A 14593-nucleotide genomic window follows, 5' to 3' on the forward strand; every position below is an offset into this window, starting at 1 on the left:
GACGTCACCAGAAGAAAGGGAACTCCGTCCTGTCATATCGTATTGAATCGAGCCCTCCAGTGAGGAGCGCGCTCTGAGAGACTGTATAAACTGAGTAGAAATCTAATACACTGTTCTCATCCTCCCCCAGGCCGAGGAAATGCCTGAGGAAACAGAACAGACATTTTGTGGAATATAATTGTCAAAGAGACCTACGTGGGGTTTCTCTTCCGACCTCCTGTATCATTTAGGTTGTGGTGAAATAAAAAACCCGTTAAACTGCTGTAATTCCCTGTCCTGCGTTGGTTCCTGGTCAGACATTCCACAGTAGATATAAAGGACTGGAAAGAAGTCAGAGGATTTGTAACCTATGTAATGAAGCCAGAATTGGAGAGGAGTATCATGTTTTGTTGGAATGTAAGAATACTGGCATTATGAATTTCAGGCAAAAATACCTGCCAATTAATTTCTTTACCCACCCTTCTATGTTTAAATTAATTGCATTACTAAAATCTGAAAAACTAAAAGTAATCTATAAATTGGGTGCTTTTCTGAAAAATGTTCTTCCACTGTACAAATAGGGAAAGCCTTCCGATATGTCTATGTATATCGTGTAATCAGTAATGTATTGTATACTTTCGATTGTATACTTTTATGAATCTGTGCTCCAAAGCATGTGATCATGGTCGCGAGTTAAATAAATGATGATGAAAATGGTATTGAAATACCAATACTTTTCCAAATATCGCACTGAAGTTTGAAATCCAGTATCTTGACAACACTAGTTGTGAGGCGACAGCGCTACAGACTGAGAATGAGGATAACATTGCACATGTTTCTCTCATTGAGTCTTCTAACTCAGTAGGTTCCCAAACCTTTTCATGTCAACAACCCCCAAAATGACACTCATTAGCCCGCGGACCCCCCATTTGAAAATATATATATTTTTGCAGCTCTAGCAGTGATTTTCAAAAGAAATCATTCCAAGGACCCCCAGTTTGACATGCATTAGGCTACGGACCCCCTCTACCTCTGGTACCCCCAATTCATATTGTAAAATCAATGTTAATTTAACTCTGAGAGTCTACAAATGGAACCAAGGGTCCATTTGGTTCCATTTGTACGCTCTCTGAGTTACAGACCCATAAGGGTCCAGTTGGTTCCAAACTATCATTTTGCTGGGGACTCCCTGGAAGTCCCTCAAGGACCCCTAAGGGTCCCCAGACCTAACTCACCGTGGAGATGGCATTGACCATGCCGTTGGTGATCTGATCCTGCCGCATGTGCTTGACCACATCAAACTGGGCCGCTCTCTGCTTGGGGATGATCTGGTCTGCGATTTTCTTCAGCTCAGAGTTGAACTTCTTAAAGAGATCCTCAAACAGCAGCGACAGGAGCTGTCAGTAGGAAGAACAAGATGCTCAGCGAGGAAGACTTGCATGATGCTACACCTACACGGACCATTAAGACCTGGAACGCATCTATGTCACTTTAGTTTTTAACCACTTTTAACCTTATTTTATCTTGTAGATCTGCAAATTTTGAGAAATAGTTTGCAATTCTTCCAATATATATATATATATTCTTTCAGAGCGAACATCTAAACTCAAATCTTTGCTTCTGGGGGGTCCCTGAAACCGGCAGCCAAATACATAGAATATTCAGGGCCCTTGACATGAAAATATTTGAGCACCACCGATATAGAACATTAGGTGTTTCAGAAAAGTCTCAAGACATTTGTAGAATCGGGTCCTCAAGTCCTAATGGGTTAAACGTTTAGAATGGAGTTCAAAGAGTCACTTTCTGGGATGAAGTCATCATCGTATCCACAGCATATATGTGGTCCTAACTCTGCAGACCTGCAGCTCTTCTCTAGATGTCTAATCCCTTATCAGCGACAAGGTGTGGTCAGCGCAGCGGCGGATTTTAACCCATTACGGTCTGAGGACCAGATTCTACAAATGTCTTATAAATCCTAACAGCTTTCTGAAAAACCCAGGTTTCTTTGTCAGTGGTTCTCAAAGTCTACAAGCAGATCTACAAGCAGATCTACAGCTAAAGTTTTAGATATTGGTTAAAGTAGTTAAAAGCTACAGTGACACAGATGCGTTCTCGGTCTAAACTGATCAATAACCAGGTGTGCCAGCTTGCCAATAATAAGCCTGACCTGGGCCGTCTCTCACTGCCCCTCTCCTCTTCGCTCGGCCTTGCAGGAGGCAAACTCTCTCACGGACCCTCCCCAACTGGCACATTAGCATACATCAAAACAAACAGGCAGCGCTGCTTGAAATTAATAAAGAAATTAAGCTTCCGCCTTGCAGCCGGGCCAATTAGTTGAATGTCAGGGAATCATAATTGGAGAGCAAGAAGATTGCCGGCGTTGTGAGTGTGTAAGCCCCCTATTGAAAGGGGGCTCTGTGTTTCCTCCCCTCCCGCTCCTTATACAGAGCAGGTTGGGGGGTTAAATTAAAGGCCTTAAGACAGCAGTAATTACATTATCAGAGCCGAGACCTGCGGATTAGCTCAATCGCTCCAGTCAAGGCAGCGTTTTCTATTGTCATGGCGCAGAAAAATCCCCCGGCTTCCCCGGGCCTGGGGTTTTGGTGGTGCTGCATATCTCTCCCCTGACAATGCCAAGCAGGCAGGAATACAGAAGGGGGGGGGGGGGGGGGGGGGAGGAAAACAAAACAAGCGAAAAAAAAAGCTGGTGGAAAATAAATGAGTCAATAGAAAAAATGGAGACATGGAAGCTGACACAAAGGCCCAGGTAAGAGATCAGAACTAGTCACTAGAGTATGAATACATGCACTGTCCGTGATCACAAACGCAAGCATGTTCTGCTGTTACACACGGCTTTAGACATGTAACGTGTGTAAGCACTAAGCAATATGCTCAACTTATGCCCTAGCACCTCCAATGTCTGGCTTTCGGAAATTACGTTATGTGGCAGCCAAGTCTATGGACTTTTAATGACGTAAAAAAAACCTCACTTTACAGAGTGTGAATTTATTTCAACAGGGTGGTTTTACATCCATACTGTATGGAGGTATTAATTACTTAAAGTACGACTTCACCCATTTTCAATGTATCTTCTTCTTAATCTCCCGACTGTAACTCTGAAGAACATCAGACAATCCAATCTTATGGTTTTGCCCAGAAAGCTTCTCCATGAGAGTTACTGTACCTGTCCAGCCAGCTCCAGACGTTTGTTCCCGTAGTAGTCTCTGTCATCGACCTTGTTGTTGCCTTGGGCGAGGATGACCCTTCGCACCATCACAGCCAGGTAGATGCACTTAGCGCGGAAGTTAAACTCTTTAACCTGAGGTCACAACAGGTATAATGTTCAGTAATGAGACTTCAACAACACCTGGCACTGTGAAATGCTCGGAATGTCATTGTTGTTGTGCGTTTTGTGTGTGATCACTTACAGGTACGTGTGTGAGGATGAGTTGAGCTAAAAGCTCTCTAGCTTCTTCCATCTTGGTCTTCTTGGGCCCTCCCCACATGCGTTGTCTTCGCACTTTATTCCCAAGGTATTTCAGAGCCTGAGAAGCAGTCAGTTCAGTTGCATATAAGAGCAAGTCGAATAGACAGTGGACAATAAACACTGCTGTAGTGGATTCAAGCACTAAAGCCTGATTGCGACAGTAGGTCGCATTTACTATGAAAACCTGCATCTCCTGTCCGTCCGTTAGTTAGTCACCGACGCCTACATATATGGTCACGCCTCGTGACATCACGTCTCCATATATGGTCACGCCTCGTGACACGTCACACCACCATATGGCCATCCATATATGAAGATCACGACACTGATCTCCAGTGATGAAACTAGCCTGCATCCTGCGACTCACTAAATTGAGAAAGGACGCAATCATTCATGTCACCTTCCCGGGGTCCTGGGATGCAATGCAGTACTCAGTACTGTACTCTTAACGTCGTTGAAGTAGTACTCATAAAATGTCCCTGGGACCCATCTAAAAGACCACCCCTGGGTCCCGGGACCCATTACATTGAAAAAATATTTACATCACTGGACCTCATCTAACCCTGGATAACCATACATGGAGAGGACTGGATCATCACCTAGATCTGCATATATGGAGCCGGCCAGCAACTCTACTCTATCTGACCTCAAACCATATATGGCGCTGACCTGTTCTGACATTCCATATGTTGATCGGACCTCATCAAACCCTGTACACTCAAGACACGCTCCATATATAGCCAGTACATAATTCATTGCATATGTTGATCTGACCCCCCATGCCAAAGCGCCAGCGCTCACCCAGCAGTCTGCCGTCACCCAGGCGGATGGGTGCACGTGACCTCGCCCTGCTTCTCGCCCTCAGGGAGTCTTACTGGTATATATCCCTTTGACAGTGTTGCTGTCCAAAAGTAGCAGATCAGCCAGCTCAATATCGTGATGTGTTTTGAGCTTGTAGATCATCATACAGAAACAGAATATAAATTAAACATAAAATAGCAACAACACTGGTTCATTGTTAGATAACCTTTAAAGAAAACGGCCTTAAAACAGCATTATCCTTGCCTTCGCGAACAGCAGCACATCAATGCAAGTAGGATCAGTGTTGCGGAAGGTCATATGAATTACAAAGGCAGCGACTTTGGAAGCTTCATCCTTTATAGTCTACAGAAGCGTGTACGTATGTGCACACCCACCCACCCACCCACCCACACACCCACACACCCACCCACCCACCCACCCACCCACCCACCCACCCACCCACCCACCCACCCACCCACACACACACACACACACACACACACACACACACACACACCTGAGGCAATGATACACAGGACTGCACGACTGAACTAGAGGCAAGGTCAAAGGTTAATCAGACTCAACACTTTCTATGAGACCACCCACCCTGCACTTTGTCCTACATTTAAATATGGTGAATAAATCCTTTACCTGACCACAATGTTAAAAAAAAACAATGTCCATTGTTTTCATACAAAACAAATGTTTAACTTTTTTCTCCCACATAAAAAAAGAAAATAAATTAAACAGCAGATCAACAAGCTCATAGCAAACATTGCGACATTGCGAGTGTATTCAGTTGCTATCTGTTGTATGATGAAGTATCAAGTTGCTATGGTAAATGTTTTGTAGAAATGAGCTTTACATGTTACAGTACGATTTACGATTGAAAAGGAGCCTCGGGGGAACGATGATTTACTTCGCAAAACTCTGCATGGCGACTGGCTCGCTCTATCTTGGTCGGCTGTGCCTCACGTGGCTCAAGTCACCTTCAGGCGTGCCTCCGACAGTGAAACCGAGTACACCTTTTACTATCCAACGGTTTTCCAATCGTACTGTGACACACACATAGAGCGTGTCGTGGGTTCGACTCTCTAGACTATCCCGATGACCTTTGCTGCGTGTTCGATTCCGGGCTCCCCCAGAGGTATGGCTCGTACACAGTACAGTACACACTGCACGATATTTTCTCCGATTATGCTGTCGGGGACCATTTTTGGCGCTCGCCGACAAAACTCCCGATCTCGACCGAAGATCGGCGAGGTTTCGCTCGCTGTGTGTGAAAGGCTCTGCGAGAAGATATAGCGCCGATAAAAGTGCTCGCCGACGTCTCCCTGACGTCTTCTGAATATCTAGCAGGTTTGATATTTGGCTCTGTCGCCGACTGGACATCGTACAGTATGAAATGGGTTGCGAGCGTGTCCCGAGAAGTCCTGCATTACAGCCAATGAGAGCACTTGCACCGACACTGTCTGTCTGTCGGTCGGTCATCGACTGTATCGATAGATGATAATAATATATATAACCTTTATTCCTTGGGTAAATATGTCCTGTGTCGTACAATGGTAGCTATATTAGCCCAATGTTGCTGTTAAATAGTCTATAAAACCAACTCATTTCACTTGAATAATGTTGATAAAAACGCATCGGAGCAAACTTTTGGACCTCGTGCGCTCTCTCTCTCTGTGTGTGTGTGTGTGTGTGTGTGTGTGCACAGAGACGGAGAATTAGATTTAACGTCCTGTCTCTCTGCAGCCCACGTAGGCTTCACGCTATCACAAACATTTCGCCCTGTGTAGCCTGGCTATTCTGTGTGTGGCATGCATGCAGAGAGAGAGAGAGAGAGAGAGAGAGAGAGAGAGAGAGAGAGAGAGAGAGAGAGAGGGGCATCCTGTGTCACGTGTGTGAGATGTAAAGATTAATAAAATAAAAACAAACGAATGTCGGGTCTGGATCGCATCTTGGTGAACTTTTGCAGTATCTGATGCCTAGTCTGCGACCAATCGTTTAGTGTGAAAGCCACAACGATATAATGACAGGCGATAAAATAAAATAAAAACTCCTGCAGTGTGAAATACATAACGATCTGATGACTCGCCGACAACTTTAAAACTGGTGTGTAGGGGCCATAAGTGACGAATAGTCCCTGAGCAAGACTCTGAACCTGTTTACTGTCAGTCTACAGTATCTATCAATAAAAGGCATTAGTGAACATTCTGTAAAAAATTATTTACATTTTTGAAAAGCTTTAGAAGATTTGCTAAAAATAGGGACGCCAAGGTTACTGTAGTTAACTGCAGTCATGTGGGCAAAGGAACAAAGAAAGCCTGACCATTGTGTTAAGTGGTTTGGTAAAGATTACACCAATACAAAATAATGTTCAATGACAGTGGGCAGGTGTGGAGCTTGAGGGTACAGTACCTGAGTCTGGGTGAAGATCTGTGCCTTCTGGCATTCTTCCAGGCTAGGGGAGAAGTTGGACATGACGTGGTCCTCTGTGCCAATCATCTGCACTATCTCTTGGTCACTCTCCACGCCCATGCCCTGCGTACAATACATACGAGATGTGCTGAGAACTAGATGAAGAGGTACAACAGGCTATAGCCAGAGATGAGCTTCATTTCATATTATCATCATTCAACTGGAATGATTCATTCAACCCATTCAACCCTGGAAAAAGGTTTGTTTCAGTAGGAGTTTTGTCCCCTCGGCCATCGCGGCATTAAACAAACTGCCCCGCCGATAGGATGGTTCTGTACACAGTGGGGATCTCATGTTTTTTTTTTGTATTGTCTTGGTGTTATGTTGTTGGTGTTGAACAGACCTGTGAAGATGAATATCCTTCGGGACAATAAAGATTAATATTAACTCTCTAACATTAGAGAGATTGAGACACAGTGATATGAACAGAACAGCTGTTCTGTGTTGTCGTATACACACACACACACACATGTACTCACAAATGTAACCACAAGTATATAGTAGAATTTGAGAAATAGACATTGTGAGGATACTTTCACAACACAAACTGTTTTTAGACTTAGGCTAACAATTAAGAAACAATTCAGGCTGGGGTTAGCGTTAGGCATTCAGAAGTTAGGTTTAGAAGTTAGGGTTGGAGTTGGTTACCGTAAGTGCCCACCAAAAATAAATCAAAAGCTCACAATACGTTGTGCTGCGATACGTTTTAAGCTTGTAGATCTGCTGGTGTACGACACCGGTGTGCAACTAAGTCTATGGCAATGGCATTTACAATGACATTTATAAAATTGCTGTCCTCACAAGTATAGTAATATAAACCTGTGTGAGTGAGTGAGTGAGTGAGTGAGTGAGTGAGTGAGTGAGTGAGTGTGTGTGTGTGTGTGTGTGTGTGTGTGTGTGTGTGTGTGTGTGTGTGGCAGGAGGCAGGAGGTTGTCTGACATTTGCTTATGGAAATGTGGGGCTGTGGGAACTGATGCAACGGTCCCACAAAGCATCCAGGGCTGACCTGGGAGCTGTGCAGACCACGGGGAGAGCCAGGAGGAACTCACCCCAGGGCTGACCTGGGAGCTGTGCAGACCACGGGGAGAGCCAGGAGGAACTCACCACAGACACACGAGAGCAGGGCAAACAAAACAGGCAGGCAAATGTGCCCGATGGTCACGGGTGACCAATTCAGCTCAGAAACATTACACACACTGACTGCTGACATGTTTGGACAACGCAGTCCCACACAGGAGAATGGGAGCTGATGAAAACAGTCGGATAATTGACATTTTCATAAGGGTGACACAACGGAATTTACTGTGTGACTGACTGTTGACCGACTTTCCGTAAATGATTAAATCTATGACTCAATAGCAATACATACCTTTATGGTGTATGTACACAATTTATATAAAATACAAAAAACTGTGACTGCGTAGAATTAATTAAGAGACAGGGACAGAAATCCCCGACTATACATGGCTTTAGATGGGGAAAAAGACAACTACCGATTTCTATTATACTATTATTATCATAATTATTAGAAATAATACTTGAATTAATCTTGTGGTATTTCATTTCCCCTTTCTTATAATATTAATATTCCCCCCCAAAATGGTAAGTAAATAAATAAAAGAGTAGCAGTAATAGGTACTCCCCCCCTGCTCCGCTCCCTCCACTGGCTCCCGGTCGCTGCCCGCACAGAATACAAAACTCTGATGCTGGCATTCAAAGCAACCAAAGGTATGGCTCCCCCATATCTTACAAGTATGATTGAACCCTACAAACCCTCCCGCGCACTCAGATCAGCCAACGCAGGGAAACTGGAAGTACCCTCACTAAAAACGCCGGGACAACGCTCCACACGTCCCAAACTCTTCTCCCTTCTGGCTCCAAAACTGTGGAATGCACTTCCCATTGCAGTCAGAACTGCAGCATCACTCCCAATCTTCCGCCGTAGCCTGAAAACCCACCTTTTCAGACTCCATCATGGCCCATAGCACTTACCCTAACCCCTTAGATAGCATTTCTGTTGGCTTAGATAGCATTTGACACAGACTTATAGCATGTTATGTAGACAGCACTATAATTGTATTGTATATAGTCATAGCACGCCATAGTACATATGTATAGCATAGTAGTGAATATGTATAGTTTATTATGTATAGTGTATGTATAGTTTCATCATATAGATATTCCACTGTTACCTTCTTAGCTTACGCATGTTTCATGATAAATGCTTTTATGTGATGTATTCCCATGCTTTTGTTCTTGCTTAAATGTAAGTCGCTCTGGATTAAGAGCGTCTGCTAAATGCCTAAATTGTAAATTGTAAATTGTAATACAATAGGATAATGTAGTCTTATAGCACCCCCTACTGGACACAGGGCTACACGCCAATGCTGCATGCATTGTCACATGGAGAACTAGATAAAGTGCCCTTTGGGGCACAGGTCTCCACCAGGCCAGGTCAGGTTGTGGCCTCCTGGTGGCGCTATAATAGGCCATTGATGGCAATTGGATGATTTGAGGCATTTTGTTCCAAAAATGTGTTTTGCAAAAATCCACCTGTTGGTGGCGCTATAACAGGCCAATGTGAAAAGGGTGGGATATATTCCTCAGCCTAGTTACTCCAGAGCCTAGTTACTCCAGGACCTTGCTAAGATATGTATGCACTTCATTTAGCGGAGAACATCTCAACTGTTCTTGGTTAATATGACCGCTGCGAACAACTTAGGAACTGTGAAAAATTCTTTATCCGGGGCGAAATACCCAAAAATGACCACACCCTTTTAAAAATAACTGCCACTTAAAACATGCCTCTATCTTCTAAGCCGTTGGAGCTACAGATGTTCTGAGCTCATTTCTTTCCATAAGTTAATGGCAGGGTGGAAACTAGCCACAATTTGACAAACAGACAAAGTCCTGTCTAATTGTATTAAATTATGTCAAACTCACCAACATTGCAGCTGCACGAAAAGCTTTAATTATCCTCTTTCTATCTGCAAAGTGTTTGTTTCATAAAAATCCACGGTAGACACTACTTTACTACTTACACTTGACTACTTTATGTCAAGAAATTCCTTGCAGGTGATTTAAAGTATTGGAGTTTGGAAGCGCTCATTGAATAATCACTCAACAGCCCTGCGTACCACCCGTTTTGAATTTGCACATAATGCTCCTGAAAAGGAGCGCTTCCAAACTCCAACACTTATGAAAGAAAAGGTGGATTTTTATGAAACAAACATTTTGCAGATAGAAAGAGCATCATTCAAGCTTTTTCGCAGGAGTCATATTAGTCAAGAACAGTTGAGATATTCTCCGTTAAATGAAGTGCATACATATCTTAGCCAGGTCCTGGAGTAAGTAGGAAAGTCTGTGAAAGATTTCACGTAAATTGCATGCTGCGTTCATGATTTGAGGCTTTTTGTTTCAAATGGGCCAATCCTGCAAACTTTGAAAGCCAATGTTAGCCAATTAGGATGGAATATGAAATATCGAACAGATCCATCTTGAACACATGACTATAGAGATAGTGTGTAATGATTTGCGGGATTTTTGGCAGAATCTGGAGGAGTAATATCAAATCATGTGTTTTCAAAAGTCGGCCTCTTGCCGGTGGCGCTATAACAGGCCGTTATGGAAATTTTGGGGCAGAGGTTCATCGTTGGCATCCAGGGAGTGTGTGTGCAAAATTTGGCATCGACCGGGTTAACGGTGCCAGAGATTAGCTGTTCACAGACGGACGGACGGACAGAGTTCAAAACATACTCTCTCCCCATGCCTTCGGCCTGGTGGAGACAAAGTTGTCTCTTACCTTGAATATAATAGCGATGGGAGCATCCTCGGACAGAGTGTTGTGTCTCAGGTAGAAGCGACCCTGCTTCACAACAATGTTAGTCCTACTCTTCTTCTCATGAGTGGAGCTGGAATGAGATGACAAAGTTAGTGCAACAACCACTGAGCTTCTGATAATCAACAGCTTTATGACATTAGGAGAGTTGAGAATGACTTAACACAACAAATAGGAGAGTTCGATCACATGTTCCAACTACAGCTTTATTTATTTTGCAAGTATGTTGCTATATGTATAGCAACAACTAATGAGACACAGAGGTAGCTCCTGGATTGAAAGGTATAACATTGGGATAGTGTGTTTGTTCAGTAAAAGGAGTCTCCATGTCTCTCCAGCTCTTTATTAAACAGAATATGGATTTCCAGGTAGGGATATCAATTTTATCCAACTAGAATAGAGAACTCAGACAGGATACAGATTAAACAAGTGAAATTGGAAGTGACACAAATAAATGAGTGGACAAAATTGGAAGTGGAACAATACAAAGTAGAAGCTGATAAATGGGTACTCTCTCCTGACTGTCTGAAATTTTGCAACCCACATACAAATTCGGCATGCTGGGGTTCAAGTGGTTAACTTAAAAAAGTACAGATTTCAGTCCTCGTCATTACATGGTGCTGTGTTTCAGGGCAGATTCACACTATGGTCCCAGATGCGCAATCGGGTCCACTTGGCAGATGTTGTGGTAGTGTGAATGCTGCGTACCGTTCCCCCAAAGCGGATCACTCAACCGTTTCCGGGACAGCAGGAGGTGGTCTCGGGACCAATTGAAGTGTACGATTGAATGAAGTGTACTCAAGGCCAATATGAATCATGGAGTCCGGGGACCAGGCAATCGGATTCGGAACAGTTTGAATCAAACGGACTCAGTGTGAATCTGCCCTCAGAATAGCTCATGTAACAGTACCTGGTGACAGAGGCTCCCACTGCACCCTTCCTGTCCTGCTCTACAATGATACGATTCTTGGACAGCTGTTCTTGGATCAGAATGACCTTTTCCTGTCCCTTCACAATGAAATAGCCCCCTGTTAAGTAAAGATAGGACAGCACAATCAAAATTATACACTTAACAACTTAGGTCCTATTTACCTATATACTTTGTCATATGACAAATTATAGAGAATATAGCACATCTACAAGCTCACAACAAGTCGTCTAGGTCTAGCAGCACGTTATTTATTTTTAATTTATTTATCCTTTTTAGTTTGACGGTAATACCACATTGAGATTTTTTTATGTCTTTTCCCAGTCACCCTAGCCAAGAAGGCAGCTTACATTTAGTTTCCGATTTAGAAACATTGAACAAGCACAAATCTTAATAAACGTGTATGCATCCAATTCCTTCATTAAAGTGATTATTGCCAATGAGGAAATCTAGCTTGAAATATTTTTATGGTAGATTGTTGTGAACTTGTAGATCTGCTATTTTTGAAATTTTGAGAAAATGTCGTGACAAAATAATATAACCAAAATAGGGATGCCAAGTTGAGGTTCAATGGTGGGAACACGCCAAATGTTTTATGTAAATAAAATAGTTTCTATACCTGGATCAAGAGGACATTCATTGAGTTTAGCAAACTCCATGGAAGTCTTTCCTGTCAGGACACAGTTGGAGCTGCGCAGCATGATTGGCATCCTGGATAAAATATAATAATGTTTAAATTAAATAATGTGAAAACACTTTTGAGTCGAGTAGTATTGCTTTTAGTACAATATAACAATAAAACAAGAGTTAATATATGTAAAATAATATATGTAATTTCATAGTGAATTACACATAATATTATAGCAGTGGACTTGTATAAAACTAAGACAATATCAAAATTGAGAAATGTATGGATGTTAACTTCTATTGGATGTACAGTAGGTAGGGGCCAGGTGTTGCAGAGAGAGAGAGTTCATGTAAGATGGATGATGTTTTCTCAAACAAACATCTCAAATTGTAGGACAAATGTATTAGGAGGTTGTAATGTAATACCTTCCGATGGGGAGGGCATTACGGATGATTCTCTGACTGCCTCGAGTGTACTCTATGTCCACTGTGATAGGTGCGGAGTACGTCATATCTCTAAGACGGCACTGGAGGAAACAATAGGCATATATAAAGTACATTACAGTAGTAAATATTAGAAATGTACAAGAGAAGCGGTGCAGGCGGCCTAGTGATTAAGGGTTAAGATAATTTGTCACATTTTTCTGAATAGCCAATCAAAGCTGACCCCAGGTGAAAATGAAGCCAACACAAAGAACCTCAGTCTACCTCATGAGGAGAGACAGGTCTGGTCACATTAAAGCTCTCCTCGACGTCAGGCATGCCAACATAGATGTTAAGGTATCTGTAAAGAAAGTCATTCAGTTGGTTAAAGAAATTAAAGGTTCTGTTTGTGTGAAGAGTTGTGGGAGTAAGGACTTGCACTTACTTGAGGTACCACATTGGATCTGCATCACTTGTGATCTTTTCATTTGCCTTCATGATCTTCTTTATCTACAGAGGATCAAATTTGCCTTTACATGAAGACACAATTGGTCCTGCTTTAAGACGTATTCACAATATAATCCTATTTACCTCCACATTGATGAAGTAGTTGAACGAGTCAATGTGCTGCTTTACCAATCCTTTCACCTGACAAAAACACAAAGATGTGTGTGGGTAAAACTGTGTCACATGAAATGAACCTTGATGTATGTGAACTTAAGCAGATGTTTCCAAGTCAATAAGTTACCTTCAAGAATGCGGGCAACAGTTTCCATTTTTCCTGTCCAAAAGAAAGGCACACAAAGATATGGTTTACATGTTACAACATAGGACCACATTGGAAAATAAAGTCTGCAGGACTTTTTGTGTTATTTTAGTCTTAATATGTCTGACTGTACCTCGAGCTGTATAGTATACATTTCTGACTAATGAAGTAATCAAACTTTGGTCTGGATGATTTTCTTGACACAGGAATTGGATATCACTTTGAGTTTTATTGGTTGTTTAAAATGACACAACTGCATGAGTTGTTACGACAAAACAAGTTTGATATTTACAAGATACTGCGCGTATCATAATCATATTGTTTTTGGAATCCATGGATTCAAAAAACAATATGTGCCAAATGGGGGCTCTTTTGGTGTGTTTGCTTTCCAGTGTCCAAATGCAGCTCTCTAGAAAAGCTATTCTATGTATAAACACTGAGCTGATAATTAACATTTCACACTGCTTTCACTTATTTGCAATTTTGCATCCCACTGCATCGCCAGCACGGCACCACGCCGTGTCACTCGGTCAGTCAGCACTCAGCAGTAGCATGTTGACATTCTGTCTTAAATTTACCTCAATTGTGTTGACAGGGGCTGCGAGTTGCTGGGCGCTCATGTCCCCAAACTCGTCACCAAGCATTTCCATGGCTGGTTCTGCTATTCAGTAATCAGTACTGTAGTACAAATAAGAAAATAATTGAGCATTTTGCCCATAGACAAATATATATCTATGATTTGTGCCTGTTTATACAGGCACCGGAAGTAGCTGCAACATGCGTACCTTCTGGTGTTACAATGTGAAAAGTCCGTGTGGTCCGTGACGTGTACGCAACAATATAGAAGGGTTCCATAAATTCAAAGCATGAGCGTCATCAATAGTTCATGTAGTTGGTAATTTGCATCAATTTTGCAATAAGTGATTCCTATAATGAAAGACAATGAAATGCTAATAACAGCATAGTATATTCAATATGCTCCACAGTATTGTACACATTCAGATTAGAACTGACAGTTATAATAATAATTCTCCCCTACTTTAGATTATAAATGTTCTACTTTGGCTTAGTTTGCACATTTGTATAGACATGATGTGCCTTTCATACTCCCAGTCTCATAACATAAGGACATCATATTTATATCTTATGCATATGTCACATGACATTTAGGATTGAATGATCTGATCTGTCTTTGAAAACAAAATCCCTTTGGGTATGTTCTGACATGGTTTCTAACAGAAAAAGTTGATGAATATTGTAAT

The 14593-nt window shown here is 42.2% G+C and overlaps 1 protein-coding gene across 2 annotated transcripts in view; it reads right to left on the minus strand.

The window, feature by feature from the left end:
* polr3b (polymerase (RNA) III (DNA directed) polypeptide B) overlaps positions 1–14112 on the minus strand; it is a 38541-nt gene extending 24429 nt beyond the window's left edge. The window contains exons 1-14 of one of the 2 annotated variants that reach the window (XM_083763759.1): positions 14093–14112; positions 13910–14009; positions 13314–13346; positions 13157–13213; positions 13011–13075; positions 12851–12926; positions 12569–12669; positions 12135–12226; positions 11498–11615; positions 10552–10660; positions 6689–6811; positions 3408–3524; positions 3164–3298; positions 1215–1376 (exon numbers count right to left, since the gene is read on the minus strand). In XM_083763759.1, coding sequence (XP_083619885.1) covers positions 1215–1376; positions 3164–3298; positions 3408–3524; positions 6689–6811; positions 10552–10660; positions 11498–11615; positions 12135–12226; positions 12569–12669; positions 12851–12926; positions 13011–13075; positions 13157–13213; positions 13314–13346; positions 13910–13981 — 1260 coding nt within the window. In that variant the 5' untranslated portion in view covers positions 13982–14009; positions 14093–14112. Of the gene's footprint in view, positions 1–1214; positions 1377–3163; positions 3299–3407; positions 3525–6688; positions 6812–10551; positions 10661–11497; positions 11616–12134; positions 12227–12568; positions 12670–12850; positions 12927–13010; positions 13076–13156; positions 13214–13313; positions 13347–13909 lie in introns of both variants that reach the window. The other variant, XM_083763758.1, reaches the window with a different exon arrangement.
* Between the last annotated feature and the right edge of the window lie 481 nt (positions 14113–14593).

This window comes from Protomyctophum parallelum, assembly GCF_964188405.1.
Source record: "Protomyctophum parallelum genome assembly, chromosome: 4".
NCBI classification, from domain to species: Eukaryota; Metazoa; Chordata; class Actinopteri; order Myctophiformes; family Myctophidae; genus Protomyctophum; species Protomyctophum parallelum.